The sequence below is a fragment of the Lipophrys pholis genome, assembly GCF_963383615.2.
Source record: "Lipophrys pholis genome assembly, chromosome: 1".
Lineage (NCBI taxonomy): Eukaryota > Metazoa > Chordata > Actinopteri > Blenniiformes > Blenniidae > Lipophrys > Lipophrys pholis.
This window is the reverse complement of record NC_137635.1, coordinates 39,405,312-39,422,913: the sequence shown is the minus strand read 5'-3', so window position 1 is coordinate 39,422,913 and position 17,602 is coordinate 39,405,312. Positions and strand designations below refer to the sequence as shown.

At 41.3% G+C, this 17,602-nt stretch overlaps 1 protein-coding gene across 2 annotated transcripts; it reads left to right on the top strand.

Moving 5' to 3' along the window:
• The first annotated feature begins 6,458 nt into the window (after window positions 1-6,458).
• lrrc8da (leucine rich repeat containing 8 VRAC subunit Da) lies at window positions 6,459-14,389 on the top strand. Of its 2 annotated transcripts, XM_080468640.1 has the most exons (3): window positions 6,459-6,818; window positions 10,717-10,741; window positions 10,863-14,389. In XM_080468640.1, coding segments are annotated over exons 2-3 (2,529 nt in total). In that variant the 5' UTR covers window positions 6,459-6,818; window positions 10,717-10,740; the 3' UTR covers window positions 13,391-14,389. The 2 variants fall into 2 exon arrangements, with proteins under 2 accessions (XP_080324766.1, XP_080324765.1); XM_080468639.1 differs by lacking the exon at window positions 10,717-10,741.
• The last annotated feature ends 3,213 nt before the right edge of the window (window positions 14,390-17,602 follow it).

The following is a 17,602-nucleotide window of genomic DNA, read 5'->3' as shown; positions in this document are numbered from 1 at the left end:
GAGTTGGTGCATTTTAGATCCTCCTCAGTGATGTTGTCACTGATGAACATTTCTCAAGCATGTTTTAGTGAAACAGCTGCTGGTCTAGGTTCAGGTCCTGGGCAGCTCTTGAAAATGTCATGGCTTCTTGTTCTGCCACAAGAAGGGTGATTCGCATTCAAGAGTTTTTGCGTGATTTATGAACATTTATGATACAGTATACCTTAATGGATCCGCTCACTCCTCATAGGTTAGTGTTGGTGATTTGAGAGTTTGTAAGTGACGTAGAGGTGCATTTTTTTATATTGCTGCCTATTTTGATGGTGCCAGTGGGAAAGAGGAAGTCTCCCCCATAGGGGGATCAATGTATTGATAAACCTTTGACAGGTGATATTAGTTTCCATTGTATTGTCATGTTACTTAGCCATAATACACAGGCAAACTTGCAGATGTTATTTATCAATTCCTTTAACTTGCCAGTCATTCCCACGGCTGTAGAAGCACATTCCTGAGTGTCTTACAAATTGGTGAATTTACCAATAACATCTACAGGTATTGTGTATATTGTGTACAGTGAACCATTTGGCTGGAAGGCTTCAGGGCTTCCAGAAGCTTCATCTGGCCGTCACCTCTGAGCCAAAAGTCCAACAAACGAATGCAGCACCTTTATTTATAACTTCTGCCGCGTGACGTCACTGCGGAAAGTCAAAGGAGGCAAGTGGAATTTTTCTAAAGTATTTTCTAATTGCTTAACATATTGTTAACATCTGTCGCAGCGATGTAAATGTTCTCCAATGTGACAGGTATGAATGTATTGGATGATCACTGTTGTCTCTCTCTCTCTCTCTCTCTCTCTCTCTCTCTCTCTCTCTCTCTCTCTCTCTCTCTCTCTCTCTCTCTCTCAGGAAATCTTACCTATCAATAAACATTTCCATAATGAGAAGAAAAAAAAAGGTTCAATTAATGACAAGCAAAGAAAACTAACAAAGGAGTTAATAAAAAATTGTCACTTAAACACACAAAATATCGACTCAGAATCAGTGGGAAACTATTTGGATATGAGATCATTAAAGAATTTAGCTTTAAGGGGCCAAAGAGGAAAGAATTTCAAATGATTTGTCCATAGAGTTACACTGTTGGGGTCCATGAAATTTGATGAAATGTTGAAGCTTGGAGTATGAAAAAGTGGTAAATGAAAGTCTTTTGGGCATGGGTGGGAGTGAATGTCTGATAATGAGAGGAAAGAGTTGTGAAATCTGTTTATTTTGTCAATGTTCATTGTTAACATATTTAAATCAAACCATTTGTCGTTTGTCCAAATTGATGGATTTAAAAGTTTCATCTCTAAAAATGTGGTTAGTTTGATCAGACTGACTCAAGATTCCATGTCGTTGTACACAAAGATGATTTAAACACACAATGAATGTTATTACTTTGCACACAATTTTGTGTGGTACTCCAACTTTTATAAACTCTTGGCGTGGTCAGTCCATATAAATATGGGAGACAACAATTTGTGTGAGAACTGAGCACAGGCACATCCTCATTTGACAGAAAGACACACTCTCAACATATTTCAGTAACATAAAACATTTCTCATAGACAGTTTGTGATGTATTTTTGAGGCCTTGCTCACAGTACACTGAGTGGCAGCACCAGGGCAGGTCAATACACCATAAGTGAGGCTCTCCATTACTTATTTGATCATCACACTAATAAGGACAAGAGTCAACAGGAAACACAGTGAGGATCAGAGGAGCAAACTTAGTTTCTGCAAAAGAAGGAGGTGACAAGGGGAGGGGTCTATGTGTGTCAAGATATCTGAAAAACAACAAGATGTACTATAGATACAATCTATTTGCAAGAAACAAGCAACAGTCAGACCATTTTGAAACATGTGAATGTTGTTGCATATGTATTGCAAATATGAGGGGAAAAAAACACCATAGAAATGTGAGTTAATGCACTTTAATGCAAATGAAAAAGCCTGAATTTGCTTGAAATTTTATTCTGTCGTCAGGGAAAAACTTGTTAGGGTAGACTGATGAACATTGTAATGTCATATTTGAAATATTGTGAAATTGTCAAGTTTTGGTAGAATTTGCTTTGTACGCAAATAAAATATTTGAAGTCACTTTTAACTGGGGGACACGACAGATTTTACATGTGACTGTATAAAAATAAAATGGTTTCAAAGAAAATGTCATTATTAACTTCGACCTAACATGGTCTGTTTCAACTGATTGTTTGTTTTAGTCAAAATATTCAAAAAAAATTGTGTATTTCAGTACAGAAAATGAAGATGTGTTTAAAATAAAGTAAAGTTTACAAGAAGAAAAGCAAACGTAAACATTTCAAGTGCTGATAACATATGTATTATCACATCATTCATGATGAGTGTCAGCAGAATGGTCATTTCTGACTAGAAACACAAACTTATTTAACATGACTTGAACAAAGCAGGAGCGTTAGTTCTATTTTTGGATGACAGATACAAAGTGAGATGACAATAGGGGCGGCTGGGCGATGGACACCCGTGAGATCTGCCTTCCCACCATGAGAAAATGAGGCGGCTGTGGCTTGTTTGGTAGAGTGATTGTCCTTTAGCCGGGTGGTTGTGGTTTCAGTTCTCATTATCAATTGTTGAAGTGTCCTTTAGCAATCCTCTGAACCCCAAATGTTTCCCAAAGGATGGATGGAGCACCTGACATGTGGCAGCCATGCCCATTTGCTTTAATAAAGTATTTCTACGTCAAAGATAATAACAAATAATAGACAAACTATTTCATGACAGATGAAAAAATACAACAACTTAATTTTACAAATATTTGCTTTGTAGATACATGTTTTCCATGACAAAGCAATGCAACTTATTCTTTGGCATCTTTTCCACATCAAATATCTCACCAGTGCCAAGTTTCTCCAAAGACGAAGAAAAGGCCTATAAAAAGTCCATATGACAGAGCCAGCCTGTGTCTCTGACTCAGTACCAGCCTCTGACTGCACTGCTCCTTTGCATCATGCTTCTCGCAGCTGTGTAAGAAACCAGAGTCACAAAGAATCACTTGACTTGGTCAAGTTTTCTGGTAACAAAAAGAAAAAAATCACATCTCTGTACAAACAAAATATCTACGACTAAACCTAAACTGCGTGCTTCATGTGGAACAGAAATTCTTCTTTCTTGTTTTAATCCATACACTCAATGCAGCCAATCAAAGCTTAGTCCTGACCTCTGTTGCATCAGTCAGGAGTTTCTGCATGCTGCAAGACAACAGCAGGTGGAGCTAAGCAAAAGCAGCAGCGCAGCTTTGGAACATGATAAGGTTACTCTCCTTCTGCTCTGATCTCCATAGTTCCAGGATGATGATTGCAGTTATTACTTTTCGCAGACCACGTTGAGTGGTAATCCCCAACATTGGAGGTCAAACATGTTGGAATCTACATTTTAGGTTAGATTCGTTTGAATAGTAACAGGGCACTCAGCCTTTTTGTCAACAGAGGTGTCAATTTGCCCAGGACACATCATCTGGAAGGATCAGTTTCACTTGACATCTGGCCCGTGTTGACAATTTTGCTGGTTAAAGGACTTTAAGACCTCCACCACTGGCCATGATTTAAAACCAAAAAAAACAAAGCAATCTATGTGTGACAGAAGATGTGAGTGTAACATGAGCTGTACTAATCTTTTATTGCTACGTGGCAATAGATTTCTGGCTTAAAAAGGACATATGTTGAGCAAATATTTAATAAACGTTTCTCAATGACAGTGCACATTATTTTCCAGGCGTACTGTGTGCAAGCTCCACCCACAGAAAGAGTCAGAAGTCAGTATGACAGATATCACAGGTACACAATACAAGTTCAAATTGCACATGCTCTCTTAGTCACATATGTAAATACACACATGGTCTGGAGTACCCTGGTGATGGAGGAGCTGGTTACTCATTAAGTTCACAAATCATATAATCATTCTCAGATTTTCTCATCTAACATGACTCAGATGTTGCTTATTGCTCAAATGAATTCTTCCCAACCGGAACCTCAGAGGTGAAGATGCAATATGGACCTCTTGACATAATCAGGAATTCCTACCTCAGTTTGTGGTTGAGAGCTCCTGTGTTTACTGTGCATACATGAAATTTACTGCCAGGGAAACTGGTGTGCTTGTTTGGGTATGTTGTTAGTTTGTACCTCTGGGGGGGAAAAAAATACATTGGCTGATCGATTTCTCTCACTTCCATGTAGGCCTATGTTGTGCAGCTACAGCCCAGGCTGGATACAACAAGGTGTATTCTTTACAAACCAGAGAGGGAGGTCCATTGCTGAATAATTTATACCTCACTGAGCCGATCCTCAACTCACAGAGGCGGTTGCTAGGGGCATTCCAGCTTCAACTGTTGACCCCTGCATGCTCACGGAGAGAAAACTCTTCACAGCTCAAACTCTACTTCCTCTGCTGCCGAGCCTTTAGAGGGCTTTGTTTCTCCCCACTGCTACACCAACCACACATCTCATCAATAGTGAAAACATGACATAAGTTTTGTTTTCCTCTTGTTAGACTGGTTTATTTTCACCCCATCACAACTAAAAGGATAACATATAATCATACAGAGCACAAAACTAAACAAAAACAACCAGAGTACCAGTTAAGCATTGGAGGTTTTATTGCATTCAACAGTTGCAAATACACGTGTACTAAAAGTATGAAAATCACTTTTTGAATCAACAAACAATGCTGTTTTAATCTCCTAAATCATTATGCAATTTAGCTAAAAAATAAATAAAAAAAAAAAAATGCAGCTCATAGTGTCAATTAAAAAAATAATAATAATAATAATTTCCAGTCAATTGCGACTTATGATTTAAAACTAGTTACATAGGTATTCAAATTAGTGCTCATAAAATGTCTTACCAGTGTTATGAAAACTGAATACATGCAGCGGAAAGTAAGGCCATTACCCTCATTTATACCTGCATTTATCTTACCAGCAACAGGTAATACAGGGCTGTTTGACTCATGAGTGAAAAGGCAGAAGGTTATGACAGTTCCTGTGCAGGAATCATCTAAATACTTGAAAAGGATAACACAAACGTGGCTGTATGACTTAACTCTGAATGCACACTATTTGCTTTGTCTGGAGGCTGCGTGGCGCCCAGACAAAAGCAGATACCAGTATAATGTGTCTGTGGGTTTGGTGTGCATTCAGACACCACCTCTACATATGAGCTTGCATCACTCAGCACGCCTCAGTGGTTACTTTTCTCTCTCCCTTCTCCCCCCCCCCCCCCCCCCCCCCCCTCCTTCCTCTCAAAGTACAGTGGTAGCGTGAACGAGAACAGACTGGCAACAGCGAGCAGCCCAGGACCGGTTGAAACCTGTATGGATTGCTAGTGAGAAGACACTTCCTCCACCCAGTGCATCATCCACCAAATCCAGACAGAGCTGGAAATCATGTGCCAACACACAAATCACACACATAGAAGGATGGGTAGATAGATAGATAGATAGATAGATAGATAGATAGATAGATAGATAGATAGATAGATAGATAGATAGATAGATAGATAGATAGATAGATAGATAGATAGATAGATAGATAGATAGATAGATAGATAGATAGATAGATAGATAGATAGATAGATAGATGGATAGATAGATGGATAGATAGATAGATGGATAGATAGATGGATAGAATTGTTGCATGTGTGAACACAATGAAGCGTGTCGTGTGCACAAAAAGCACATGTGGTGAGTCTTCATAAGTCAGCAAAGACATTTCTGCAATGTCTTAGAAACACGGGAAGAAGCTGGTGCTGCGTTCACGGCGTATGGGAAAGATGACAGCTAATGTCAGTTGTGGAGTCTCAGCTTTCCTTGGAGTTTCACAATCCTAAATAAGCTCATAAAAACCGCGCTCCGGAAATTAAAAATCTAATTTTAAAAATGTCCTTCATTTGCGTATCATGGAAATATATTTTTCCGTTTCAATGGAATGGATTTGTTTTATACATGTACGCTCTCACTGCCTTATGGTTAGTAGTTAGAACAATCTCACGTGTTCCATTCATGTTTTGAAGCACAGTGACATATTTTACATTAAAAACAAATGTTGGTAGTAATAGTGTTTGACGTTTCTAGATATTTCATTCACTCAATTTATTGGATATTTATTAAAATCCATTATTTATCGGTAGCAGAACGAGAATAATTACTTATTCACAACTACCGTCATGTAATAAAGACATGTACCAATGGAAGTTCCAAAATACGCCCATTTGATGCTTGCGTGGGTCTTTTCACCACTATGTTTGCCACCTTTTCTCAGTGTGTTGGAGCTCTTTGTGTTGTCTGCTTTAAAGCAACATGTTGAAACGCCCCTCCTCTCAGTGTGTGCGCCATGCCCCGCTCGGAAACGTGGTTTCCCACGCGGCCTGAAGGCAGCATCAGATAAAGTCGCAGGCGGTGTCTCGGTGAATTTGCTGGTAATGTCGTCCTCCAATGAGAAGCGCCCTTTACGCCCACAGCAGCGGTCCGTGTGGCTCCATATTGGATCAGTCTCCTCTTAGAAATTCGCCGCTCTGGAGCTCCACCTGCGCGCATTGTCCAACAAAGCAGCCGACTGTGGCCGGCGGCCTCAGGTATGACGGCTCCCCGCCGACCGAGCGCCCCTTCACGGACAAATGTGTCCCCCGGAGCTTCGTTCCACCGAGCGGCGTCATTCCCTCTGCTTTTTAACGGCGCTAAGAAATTAGGTTAAAGACGCACCTGAGGAGCGAATTGAAAAGTGGCATGCAGGCTGAAGGAGAAATAATTGGATTGAGATAACGCCACACGGGCAGTGAGTATTTTCTCGTTTTATTGGATTCAATCATGAACTTCAAACAGTTCTTCTTCTTCTTCTTTCTTCTTTTTCTTCTTCTTATTTCGTATCAACCCAAACTTTACCAGATATGTTTTCCCATCCCGCCTGGTAAAAAGATGTGATAGTTTAATAGATAAAGTGCTTGGGTGTGTGACGCCGGGACGCACACTGGCTCTGCTGCTCACGTTTCTCTCCAGGTCACCTGATCCAAGAGCAACACAAAACAACTTGGTGCGCAGAAACTCTTCTTCGTGGGATTGTCTCGCTCCCCCTCAGACTGCCACGATCCATAATACAAACATGTGCCTTCATGTCTGTAGCCTTTGTTTTACCCTGAGATCTGACATTAACCCTTCTATTTCTCCTCAAAGAAGATGTTATTTGATAATTTAATTGGTAATAATAAAAAAAACTTTCTAAATAAACCCATTCTCAGTGGTAGAGATGACTCAGGCACTATAATTTATTGATTTTTTTTTTCTTCCTTAAACAAGGAGTGACTGGATCCGCTTGAGAAGGAAGTTGTAGGGTTAAACTTGGTGACACCAAGTCATCTGGTGGCTGTCTTTAAATTTATGATTTGTCTGAATGTTCCAGGCATGCTGCTCAGCAACAGCAGCGGCTATCACGTGGCAGAGTCCCGGTTCATGTATTCTGTACTCCTCCACCAGAGAGGGGTTCTGTGCCACGGTGGCCCTCCTGCCTGGGCCCACCTATGGTGGCACCGCACTCCTCCCTTTTTCCCTGCCAACTCCTCCGCCGTGTGTGCAAAGACAGGGTGTGGGTTGGTAATCACAAACCTCTGGAGGGCCGCAGTTCGCTTTGTCACAGTAGTATAGTACACAGGCAGCACATCCCTGTTGCGCTCAAGGGTTGAGAATTGTAGCTCTTTTGTACAAAATTGGTAAAAGACAACTTTGTGCAAAGAACTAGCTGTTGCCGATTTATTCTATTCTGGCAAGTTTACTGTTATTGCACTATTCAGACAATTGAGAGACATCTCTTACGTCCTACATGTTGCTCTCTTTTAGTCTCTTTAATTCACCGTCTGTATTTGGCGCTAATGCCCTACTGCTGAATGTCAAAAGAAAACTCCTGATAGGATCCATTAAAGGACAAATAATGACGGCGTCTTGCACTGACAGCAGATTTTCTGGCTGCACGAGGACCGAGCAGGAGACTTGTATGTCCAGCAGCCCGCTTGCCATTCCAGCCTAATCAAATTTCTCATGTGCTCAGCCTGTTGAATGCGGGCTTTCTTCACCGCACATATTTCAACCTGTCATAACTGGAAAAGCTCAGGTGTTACTAATGACATTAATGATGGCGCCAGTCTGTCCCGAGTCTTCCTGCAACAGTGACCCTGAACGCATCGTACCTTCAACCTCAGACTGACGCACCCGAGCAGGAATAAGTTAATTCCATTATCTACAGCAGTGGACGGGAAGAAATGCTGTTGACCGTTATGGGACCCGGAGAAAATGCCGACATCTACTCTGCTCAGCCACCAGTAGTCACTTTATTCAGTGCGACCATGTGTGATCGCTTTCATGCCACAGTTCAAGGTGACAAGATGCTGGCTCAGTCTAAAAGTCAGAGAAGCTGTGTGTCTGGGATCTGTTGTTTCATAATGAGTTACAGTTGACAGTATTTTAGCTTGTCTAGAGCAGCCAGTGCTCTCTGGTGGACTTACTTTGTAATGATTGGTTTTTAAATCACCTAGTCTTTTGACTGCAACTTTAAATCTCACAATATAACATAGTTGCAAAAACATGAAATCTGCTGATAGCTGAAAATTGACATCACAATTTCCCTCACATTTCTTTAGAGACAAGCAGACTTCCCAACGCCGGTTTTGTTCTTGGCTGACCGACAGTGCTACAAAAATGTTTAGATTTTGTTTGTGTACAAAAAACGTAATGTAGATAAAACTAGTCATAGACCAGTAATATTTGAGACACCTCTTAGTTATATACAGCAGCAGATCTTGAAGTTAAAACCTCGCTGACATTTTACATTAGTTGACATCAAAGCTAATGTATATAAAAATGGCGGAATGAAAGATGTCCATCACTATTTACTTTAAGCTGCTATTTATAAACACATAATAATAAAATATATATATACCACAACCATTTCTAATCAGCTGTTTATCTTAAATATTCAAGTTGCACAATTCTGAACATCTATTAGCACAAACATGAACTGAGTGGAAACCTCAAACACTGGACCTCTGTGGGTGTGTTTTGGTATTAAATCAAGAGACGAGACACGAGTGAATGACTTGTCAGAAATTGAAAGTAGTATAGTTGTGCCACAAATGTAGAAGACAAGCTATTAATCAGTGCTTTGCATGTCAGTTAATCATTTATTAACGGTTTAGGATTGTGACTCTTATGTAGTCAAGCAGATTATTTTCCTTTATGAAAATTTAATCACAGTGGGTTGATAGATTTAAAGGGTAAAAATATCAGCAGTTATTGATTCAACTTGTGAACCTTTTTAATCTTACTAATCCGATAACTATATTACTCTTGTTCAGTCTCTTTGCTTTCACTAAACACAACATGGTTATTGCCGCCACGCTGGCGGTAAGGAGGGCTTGGTCTCTTGTGCTCCACTGCAGTGTCACGCTGAACGCTGAGGAGTAGGCTCTGCACTTTTTTTCTTGCATAATCTTAAAGATCTGTTGTTTTTGGAGGGACATGAAAATGTCCAAACATAACCAAACATATACTCGCACATCATTTTTCTTGTGGAAAACATTCTGTTAAGTCTTTTCAGATTCAGCCAAATGAGATGGAGTTTGTCATCCGACTCTTACAGAATGCAAAATAGTGAACTACACTGTAAACTGACGCCAACTAAAACATTCTGGTATACGCTCGTCTGCTGGCATGAGTCGGCTATGAGACTTAAAAAGCAATCCAAGCAATGTATGAGTACTACTTCGGTGAAGTATTTAGTGGCTCACTAAATCAGACACATGTGCCAAAGGTCTTGGTGAGTCAGAGCCGTAGGCCAACAACATCAAAGAGCTCTGCACTGCCACGGAAACAACACGCCGTAATACACCTAGCTTTAGCACAACTTTGGCTTAAACACAGTTTAAAGTTTTACTGATTGAAACTAGACGGAAAAGTTAGAGGAAGTGAGAGTTTCATGCTACACGCCACGGGCCACAGTGTGATTAATGAGCCTGCTCCTCCTCGACAAAGCCTTTACAGATACTCAGATCCACAGCTTGTGAGCAGCACGTTTAGCAGGGAGCACTGTGATTCATAAGTCTTCCCAACCTGGTATGTACAGTATTCGACCAACAAATGATTAAGCTCCTGGACTGTTTGTGCTCGAGAAACTTATGTTGGAGGCTGTTTTGATTAAAAGCACACATCTAAGAGGTTTCATTTCCAGGTTGGAGCATAAACATCTCATTAAAATGTTTACATTTTCATCTGAACCAAAGTCAGGAGTCCAATTTTTCCCAATTAAGAACCAAATACAAAGATGCCATGCAGAGCCGATGTCTATTTTCGAACCTCTGGTGTGTTAAGGTAAAGTATGAACATACTGTGGACCAAAGATGATCAAAGAGATGAAACGTAGGATGTGACGGGCATCAGAACAGCTCTTCTCCCATTGGTTTGTGCAGCAGAGGTTTCCCCCACATTATTTTTAACACCTTTTATACTTTTTATGATATTTTAGTGCTCGGCTCATAAAAACACTACAAAACTTCCAAGCACATTTGTGAATGTTGTGTACTGTAAATCATAAAACTGTCTAATATGCTCTTCTGCTGTTTATGCTCGCGTAAACCCTGAAGACTAAATTGTTATTCTTTCTTTTTTTTCTCCCTCCTGCTTTCGCCCAGTCTCGGATTACACAGATATCAACAAGTGTGTACACAGTCTTAATTTGCTATGTAAATTTCTAACTTTATTAACCGATTCATTGTCTAAGTGATTAAAGAAAGCTCTGTATACCAAAGTGAGATGAACTCTTTCCCTTTTGTTGCAGTGATGTTCACTCTCACTGAGGTTGCGTCCTTGAACGACATCCAGCCGACATACCGCATCTTAAAGCCATGGTGGGACGTCTTCATGGATTACCTGGGGCTGGTCATGCTCATGCTGGCCATTTTTGCAATGACCATGCAAATCACCAAGGACCAAGTGGCTTGCCTTCCGTATCTGGACGAACCAGAGGATGCCTCAGGGCCCAAACCTGAGCAGAGTGCCCGGGAGGTGGCCTCGGCGGCGACCACCCCGGCCCCTGGGCTAACCAGCGTCCCGATGGACAGTAAGGACTTGACGGACGAAGCTGTCCATGAAATCCACGTGGCACACCAACATGTCAGTCAGCCTCAGCCAACAGGGGTCAAAACTAATCTGGACTACCAACAGTATATTTTTATCAACCAAATATGCTACCATGTTGCCTTGCCCTGGTATTCCAAATACTTTCCATACCTCTGCCTCATCCATACCCTCATTCTCATGGTCAGTAGCAATTTCTGGTTCAAATACCCCAAAACCAGTTCGAAGATTGAGCATTTTGTTTCCATCCTGGGCCGATGTTTTGAGTCTCCTTGGACGACAAAGGCGTTGTCCGAAACGGCTTGCGAGGACTCTGAGGAGAACAAACAGAGGCTGACTGGCGCCTCATCTGTGCCAAAGCAGGTATCGTCAGAGGGGAAAGAAGATGGCGCCAATGTCAACTCATCCACACCCATGCTCGGGGTGAAGTTTTCCGCAGATAAGCCCCTGGCGGAGGTCCCAAGTAGCATGACAATCTTGGACAAGAAAGACGGAGAGCAGGCCAAAGCCCTGTTTGAGAAAGTTAGAAAGTTCAGAGCTCATGTGGAGGACAGTGACTTCATCTACAAGCTTTATGTTGCCCAGACTATCGTCAAAACGGTCAAGTTCATTTTGATATTGTCCTACACATCAACATTTTTAGCTGAAATCAATTTCAAGCACGTCTGCAAGCCAGAGATAAAACATCTTACAGGATATAAACAGTTCTTTTGTACGCACAACATGGCTTTCATGTTGAACAAGCTGCTCATCAGCTACATGGCTCTGATTCTGATCTATGGGATGACATGCTTGTACTCTCTCTTCTGGGTGTTTCGACGCCCGCTGAAGGAGTACTCATTCGAAAAGGTCAGGGAGGAGAGCAGCTTTAGTGACATTCCTGATGTCAAAAATGATTTTGCATTCCTCTTACACATGGTTGATCAGTACGACCAGCTTTACTCCAAGCGCTTCGGCGTTTTCTTATCTGAAGTCAGTGAAAACAAACTGAGGGAGATCAGCCTCAATCATGAGTGGACTTTTGAAAAACTGAGGCAGCTCGTGACCCGAAACGTGCAGGACCAACAGGAGCTGCACCTCTTCATGCTCTCCGGGCTCCCCAACGCCGTCTTTGACCTGACAGACTTGGAAGTGCTCAAACTTGAACTGATTCCTGAGGTGAGGTTCTCGGCGAAGGTTTCCCAAATGACCAGCCTGCAGGAGCTGCATCTCTGCCACTGCCCGGCCAAAGTGGAGCAGACCGGCTTCGCTTTCCTCCGGGACCATCTCCGCTGCCTCCACGTGAAGTTCACTGATGTTGCCGAGATCCCAGGGTGGGTGTACTTACTGAGGAGTTTAAGGGAGCTCAACCTAATCGGCAACTTAAGCTCCGACAACAACAAAATGATCGGTCTGGAGTCCATGCGAGATTTGAGGCATTTAAAGACATTGTGCCTAAAGAGCAACCTCACAAAAATGCCCACGAACATCACGGAGCTTTCACCACACCTGATTCGGCTAGTGGTGCACAACGATGGTACCAAGCTGCTTGTACTGAACAGCCTGAAGAAAATGGTGAGTCTAATTGAGTTGGAGCTGCACAATTGCGAACTGGAGAGGATTCCTCACGCCATTTTCAGCCTGACCAACTTACAGGAACTTGATCTGAAGTCCAACAACATCCGAACCATAGAAGAGATCATCAGCTTTCAGCACCTGAAGAGGCTCACCTGCCTCAAACTGTGGCACAACAAAATCATCACCATCCCATCCTCCATTGGGCAAGTCAAGTCGCTGGAGGCTCTGCACCTCTCCCACAACAAACTGGAGTCCCTCCCTCCGGCTCTGTTCACTCTCCCCAAACTGCGACACTTGGATGTGGGTCACAACTCCATCACGGTGCTTCCTCCAGATGTGGGTCTACTTCACAACCTCCAGCACCTGGCCATCAACTCCAACAAGCTGGAGGTGCTGCCCAAGCCCCTGTTCAGATGCACCAAGCTGAAGGTGCTGTGTCTGAGCAATAACGCGCTTACCGTGCTGCCGGAGTCGGTGGGCCAGCTGGTGCAGCTCACTCAGCTGGAGCTGAGAGGGAACTGCCTGGACAGGCTGCCCGCGCAGCTGGGAAACTGCCGCCTGCTGCGCAAAACTTGCCTTGTGGTGGAGGACCATCTTTTCGACGCACTGCCTGTGGATGTCAAGGAGAGCATCAGCCGAGACACCACAGTGTCTTTTACAAGTGGCTTATAGCAGAAAAAGCACAAGTCAGATGGTCCGGCAGAAGTGAATTAAGGAGACTTTTTTTTTTTTTTTTTGTATTATTCATAACAATGAATGCATTTTGTAGAATATTTGAATGAGTTGTCTTAGTTGATCACATTTTAATAGAGCTTAGAAAACCGCAGCGTGTTTTTCATGTTGCTCAGGCTGTATTTAGTAACGCTTTTTGTCTGTTATTTTTGTAGGTTATAGGAATGAAAATTTAGCTTCTTTATGTACCACTTTATAGACCAAAACCTTGCTCCACTGGCACAGTATAATTGTCATTGTTTAGATACTCAGGTATAATTGTAATAATGGGAACAATCTTTTTTGCCTTAACTGCAACTTGTTTTTGTTTGGTTTTGTTTTTTTCGCATTATACATTTTCAGACGAAAGGCCAAAAATAAATTCATGTTTTCTTATCAGTTTTCCACTATCCACTGAGCTATTTATAGATGTGACGGGAGAAAATCCAATGCAACGATGCAGTTTTTGTTTGAAATCATGTAACCTACAAATATGTTTCCTATTTGTAATGTGTTGTAGCTAACAGAATCAAGTCCATGTAGTAACACTCAGGTGGAAACCAAGCACCAGAAATAAACCTTTACCTTATCGTTGTAGAGATTGTATACTACAGCCTTTTAGTCATTCATTTGCACATTAAAAACCAATGATGTAAAGACGGGTGAATGTCCTTTGAGATGGATAGCCTGTTGTGAGACCAATGTAAGCTGACACAAGGGAAGTCTGGATGTGTATTTAATCATGTTCGAAATTACAAAGTGTGTGAACTAATCTGGTCAGTAGAGGGGTCGATCGTCCCTCGTGTCACAATCGCGTAATAACATCTGCCTTCTTTTTGTTTCTCGGTGTACCTCTGTGTAGGCCTGTGTGCATTTGTTCTGCAGAGCTTCTGTACTACCTTGGTGATCCGATGCTCAAAGTTCACAACTTTATGGTACAATAAAACAAGGTTTTTAGATAAATGTCTTATCGTTCATCTGACTTTGCACTTCACTCAAACCACAATGCTGCGAATGCAGTGAGGCTACTGCCAGTTTGCAAGTTTGGAAATGCGATTTCGACCTAATTTAATGAGCAGCTCATTATCAGGCTTTCTGCAGAGCGCTGATGTCAGATTCAAGAGATTAACTTCTAGGATGAAGACCTCGTAAACATGTAGGACGATGACCCTGCATGTTGTTTTGAAACTAATAACGGTATTGAATATAAGTTATTTATCCGGATGGCTCTTGGTCCTATCACTGCAAATCCCTGATCCTTATGTTTTAGATGGTTCCCTGCATGAAATCCCCCCATTCTATTAAAGGGGTCTTTGTCAGTCTACTTAACATCATACACAACATGTGTGCTTAATAAAGATATTGAATCGGGTGTGTGAGCTGAGAGACATGCAGGAGAATGACACCTGCGTGACAGAACACATACAGTCAGAGTACCGTAATCTATCCCATACATCATCCATGCAAATAGGCAGGGTGTGTCCTGTAGAGGTTGTCGGTACCTCAAAGGGTTAACACAGACAATTACATACACCCCACACAGTCACACCTTCCACAATTGTGGGAATAAACCGGAATGCCTGTGAAAACCCATGTAAGCACAGGGAGAACATGTCGCCTCTTTAATGAACTGCAACAATATACAGTATTTAAAATGAGTTGAATGCTTTCCTGCAGGTTTCTAACAAATTTAAGAGAAGTTGGTGAGAGAATGTGTAGAAAACTAAAGACATGCTTTAATGAAGTCAATTATTGTGAGAAAATTGAAGATTCCTAAAAGTTAAATTGTGAAAAATTTCTCTGGTCTGTGAGCTTCACATATTTTTTATTAAATAAGTTTATGATTATGTTCAATCTCATCAGTGTTTCCTGACTCTCCGTGTGGTCCAGCTGATGAGAAGTCATGTAAAGATGCTAAAACATTAAAAAACAAATCTGAATGCAAATTTAGACAACATAGTTTGAAAATGTAAATGGTAAATAATTATTTAAATGTTTAACTAAATGGAATAATATTAAGCATTACTTAATTGTCCCTCCAGTTTGACCTTCGCGTGGTCGTTTGCATTTCATTTGAACCTGGATGTCATACATGTCAATAGTCCTTTGTCCAGCTTCAACAGACGAGCCAGGTTCACAGTCCTCTTGCATAACCGGCGCTTGAGTTCATCACAGCAGGAAACATAAAGACGGAAGTCATACCATTAATGACGACTGTGTCACCACAGTCACTGGTTACACTTCTGTTTAACAAGACAATTTGTGACTGGTCTTTTTACTTTGATTTGGTCTCTTTAAAGTCTTTTCTATGAGCGTCTTTGTTTGCGGTCTACACAAGTAACTTGAGAAGAGGATTTTATCCATCTCTCCCTCAGGGCCTTTGTGAATACACCTGAGCCAGCCTGAGGTCTCCTGCCATTGACGTCAAGACACAGAGAGTGGACAACATCAGTGTTTAACGCAGTCTAATCCCAACAAGCATGTAATGGAACTGGTTGATTGATTTTCTTACAAGTTGGATTGAATGTTTCAATGTGCCTGTTTTTCCTGTAGTTTCTGTGTTTCAACCCACAAGATTCATTCTTTTCATCAAACAGACACCTGATGCTGATGTGACAAGTAACTTTATATGATCTCAGCAGGATACAGAATGTCTATTTGTCTTCTTATTTACAGTATTGTCTCTTGTACATGCAACTCGTGTGCACGAGTGTGTGAATGTCCTACAACGTAAAGAAAAAAGCAAAACCTTTCTGAGAATTTACATCACAATCGTTCCTGAACTGGAATGCACAGTGGTGTAGTGTTCAACATTCTTGCTTCGTGGTTAGAATAGAGTACGTGTGTCTCTCTGTTTCCTCCCTGTGGTGGATTGGTGACCAGGTGACCCTGCATTGGGCCACAGTGTGTTATGCTCAACTCCACTGACAGCAGAATGTGGAAGATGAATGGATCGTCATCCATATATTTACACTTTTTATGTCTGGCTGTATTATATATATTTTTTTTTTAATTTAATTGATGTTCTTCTCTGTTGACCTCCTAATCTCATCTGTATTTTATGCATTATAAAATATATATGTATCAAAGTGTTTAACTTTAGACGTCATATGCTCAGATGATCCTCTCGGGAAGCAAATCCCAATCTATCTGTAGGTGTGCTACAAGCCTTTTCTTTACTGGAGGGTGACCATCAACATGACGGTCCTGAAACTGCACAGTGATTATGATCATATCTTAGTAAACTTGTTGAACTTAAACCTGCTGATACCAGTTTTAGTACCTGTTTTTTTTCAGTGTGTCATGTGCCCTGTGCATCATGGCCTGCATTTTGCTGCCATCTGTTGGAAAGTTTCAACTTGAGGTTGTTATTTTGTTTTGGTTTTTTTAACTTTGTCATACACACTTTACTTTTTTTCTTTGACTAACGGACTCACTGTAATGAAGCAAAGTACCATTATCACAGCTTTTGGTATCATCTCCAAATCATCAAGTATGGAAACCTTTGACCCGCATTGCTTTCTTTATTTATGCAGAATCACAGCATGATTGACACGCAGAATAACAACCTGAATCATACAATGTGTGCATCTGAACTGTTCAAATGCTTTCTTATCATAGTGGATACTACAAAAGCAGAGTGAGCTGTACAGAAATATAATGGAATGACTGCAGTAGACGAGAGAAGCAAAAAGCAGCACTGGAACACAATATTCTGAGGGAATAGTGCTGGATATTACACCGTCTTTATCTTAATTACTCCTCAGGTATGTGTGTGTGTGTGTGTGTGTGTGAGAGAGAGAGAGACAGAGACAGAGAGAGAGAGAGAGAGAGAGAGAGAGAGAGAGAGAGAGAGAGAGAGAGAGAGAGAGAGAGAGAGAGAGAGAGAGAGAGAGAGAGAGAGAGAGGCTTTCTAGTTTTTGATCCACAACTGATGGGACAATAGGGAAGTTTAAGATCCTTGGTGCGTCGAGAAAATGTATGTCCAAATGAAATGATAATAAAATCCCGTTTTAAAAAAACGTTGGAATTGTGACTCAAATGTGAATTCAATGATTTGAAAATAATTCCAACACAAGTGATGTTCAAAGTGAAACATTCTCCCATTTTGTGAAAAAGGTCACACAAAACTCACTCCCCACGGTACAAAGGAAAAGTTGTTACTATTCATCA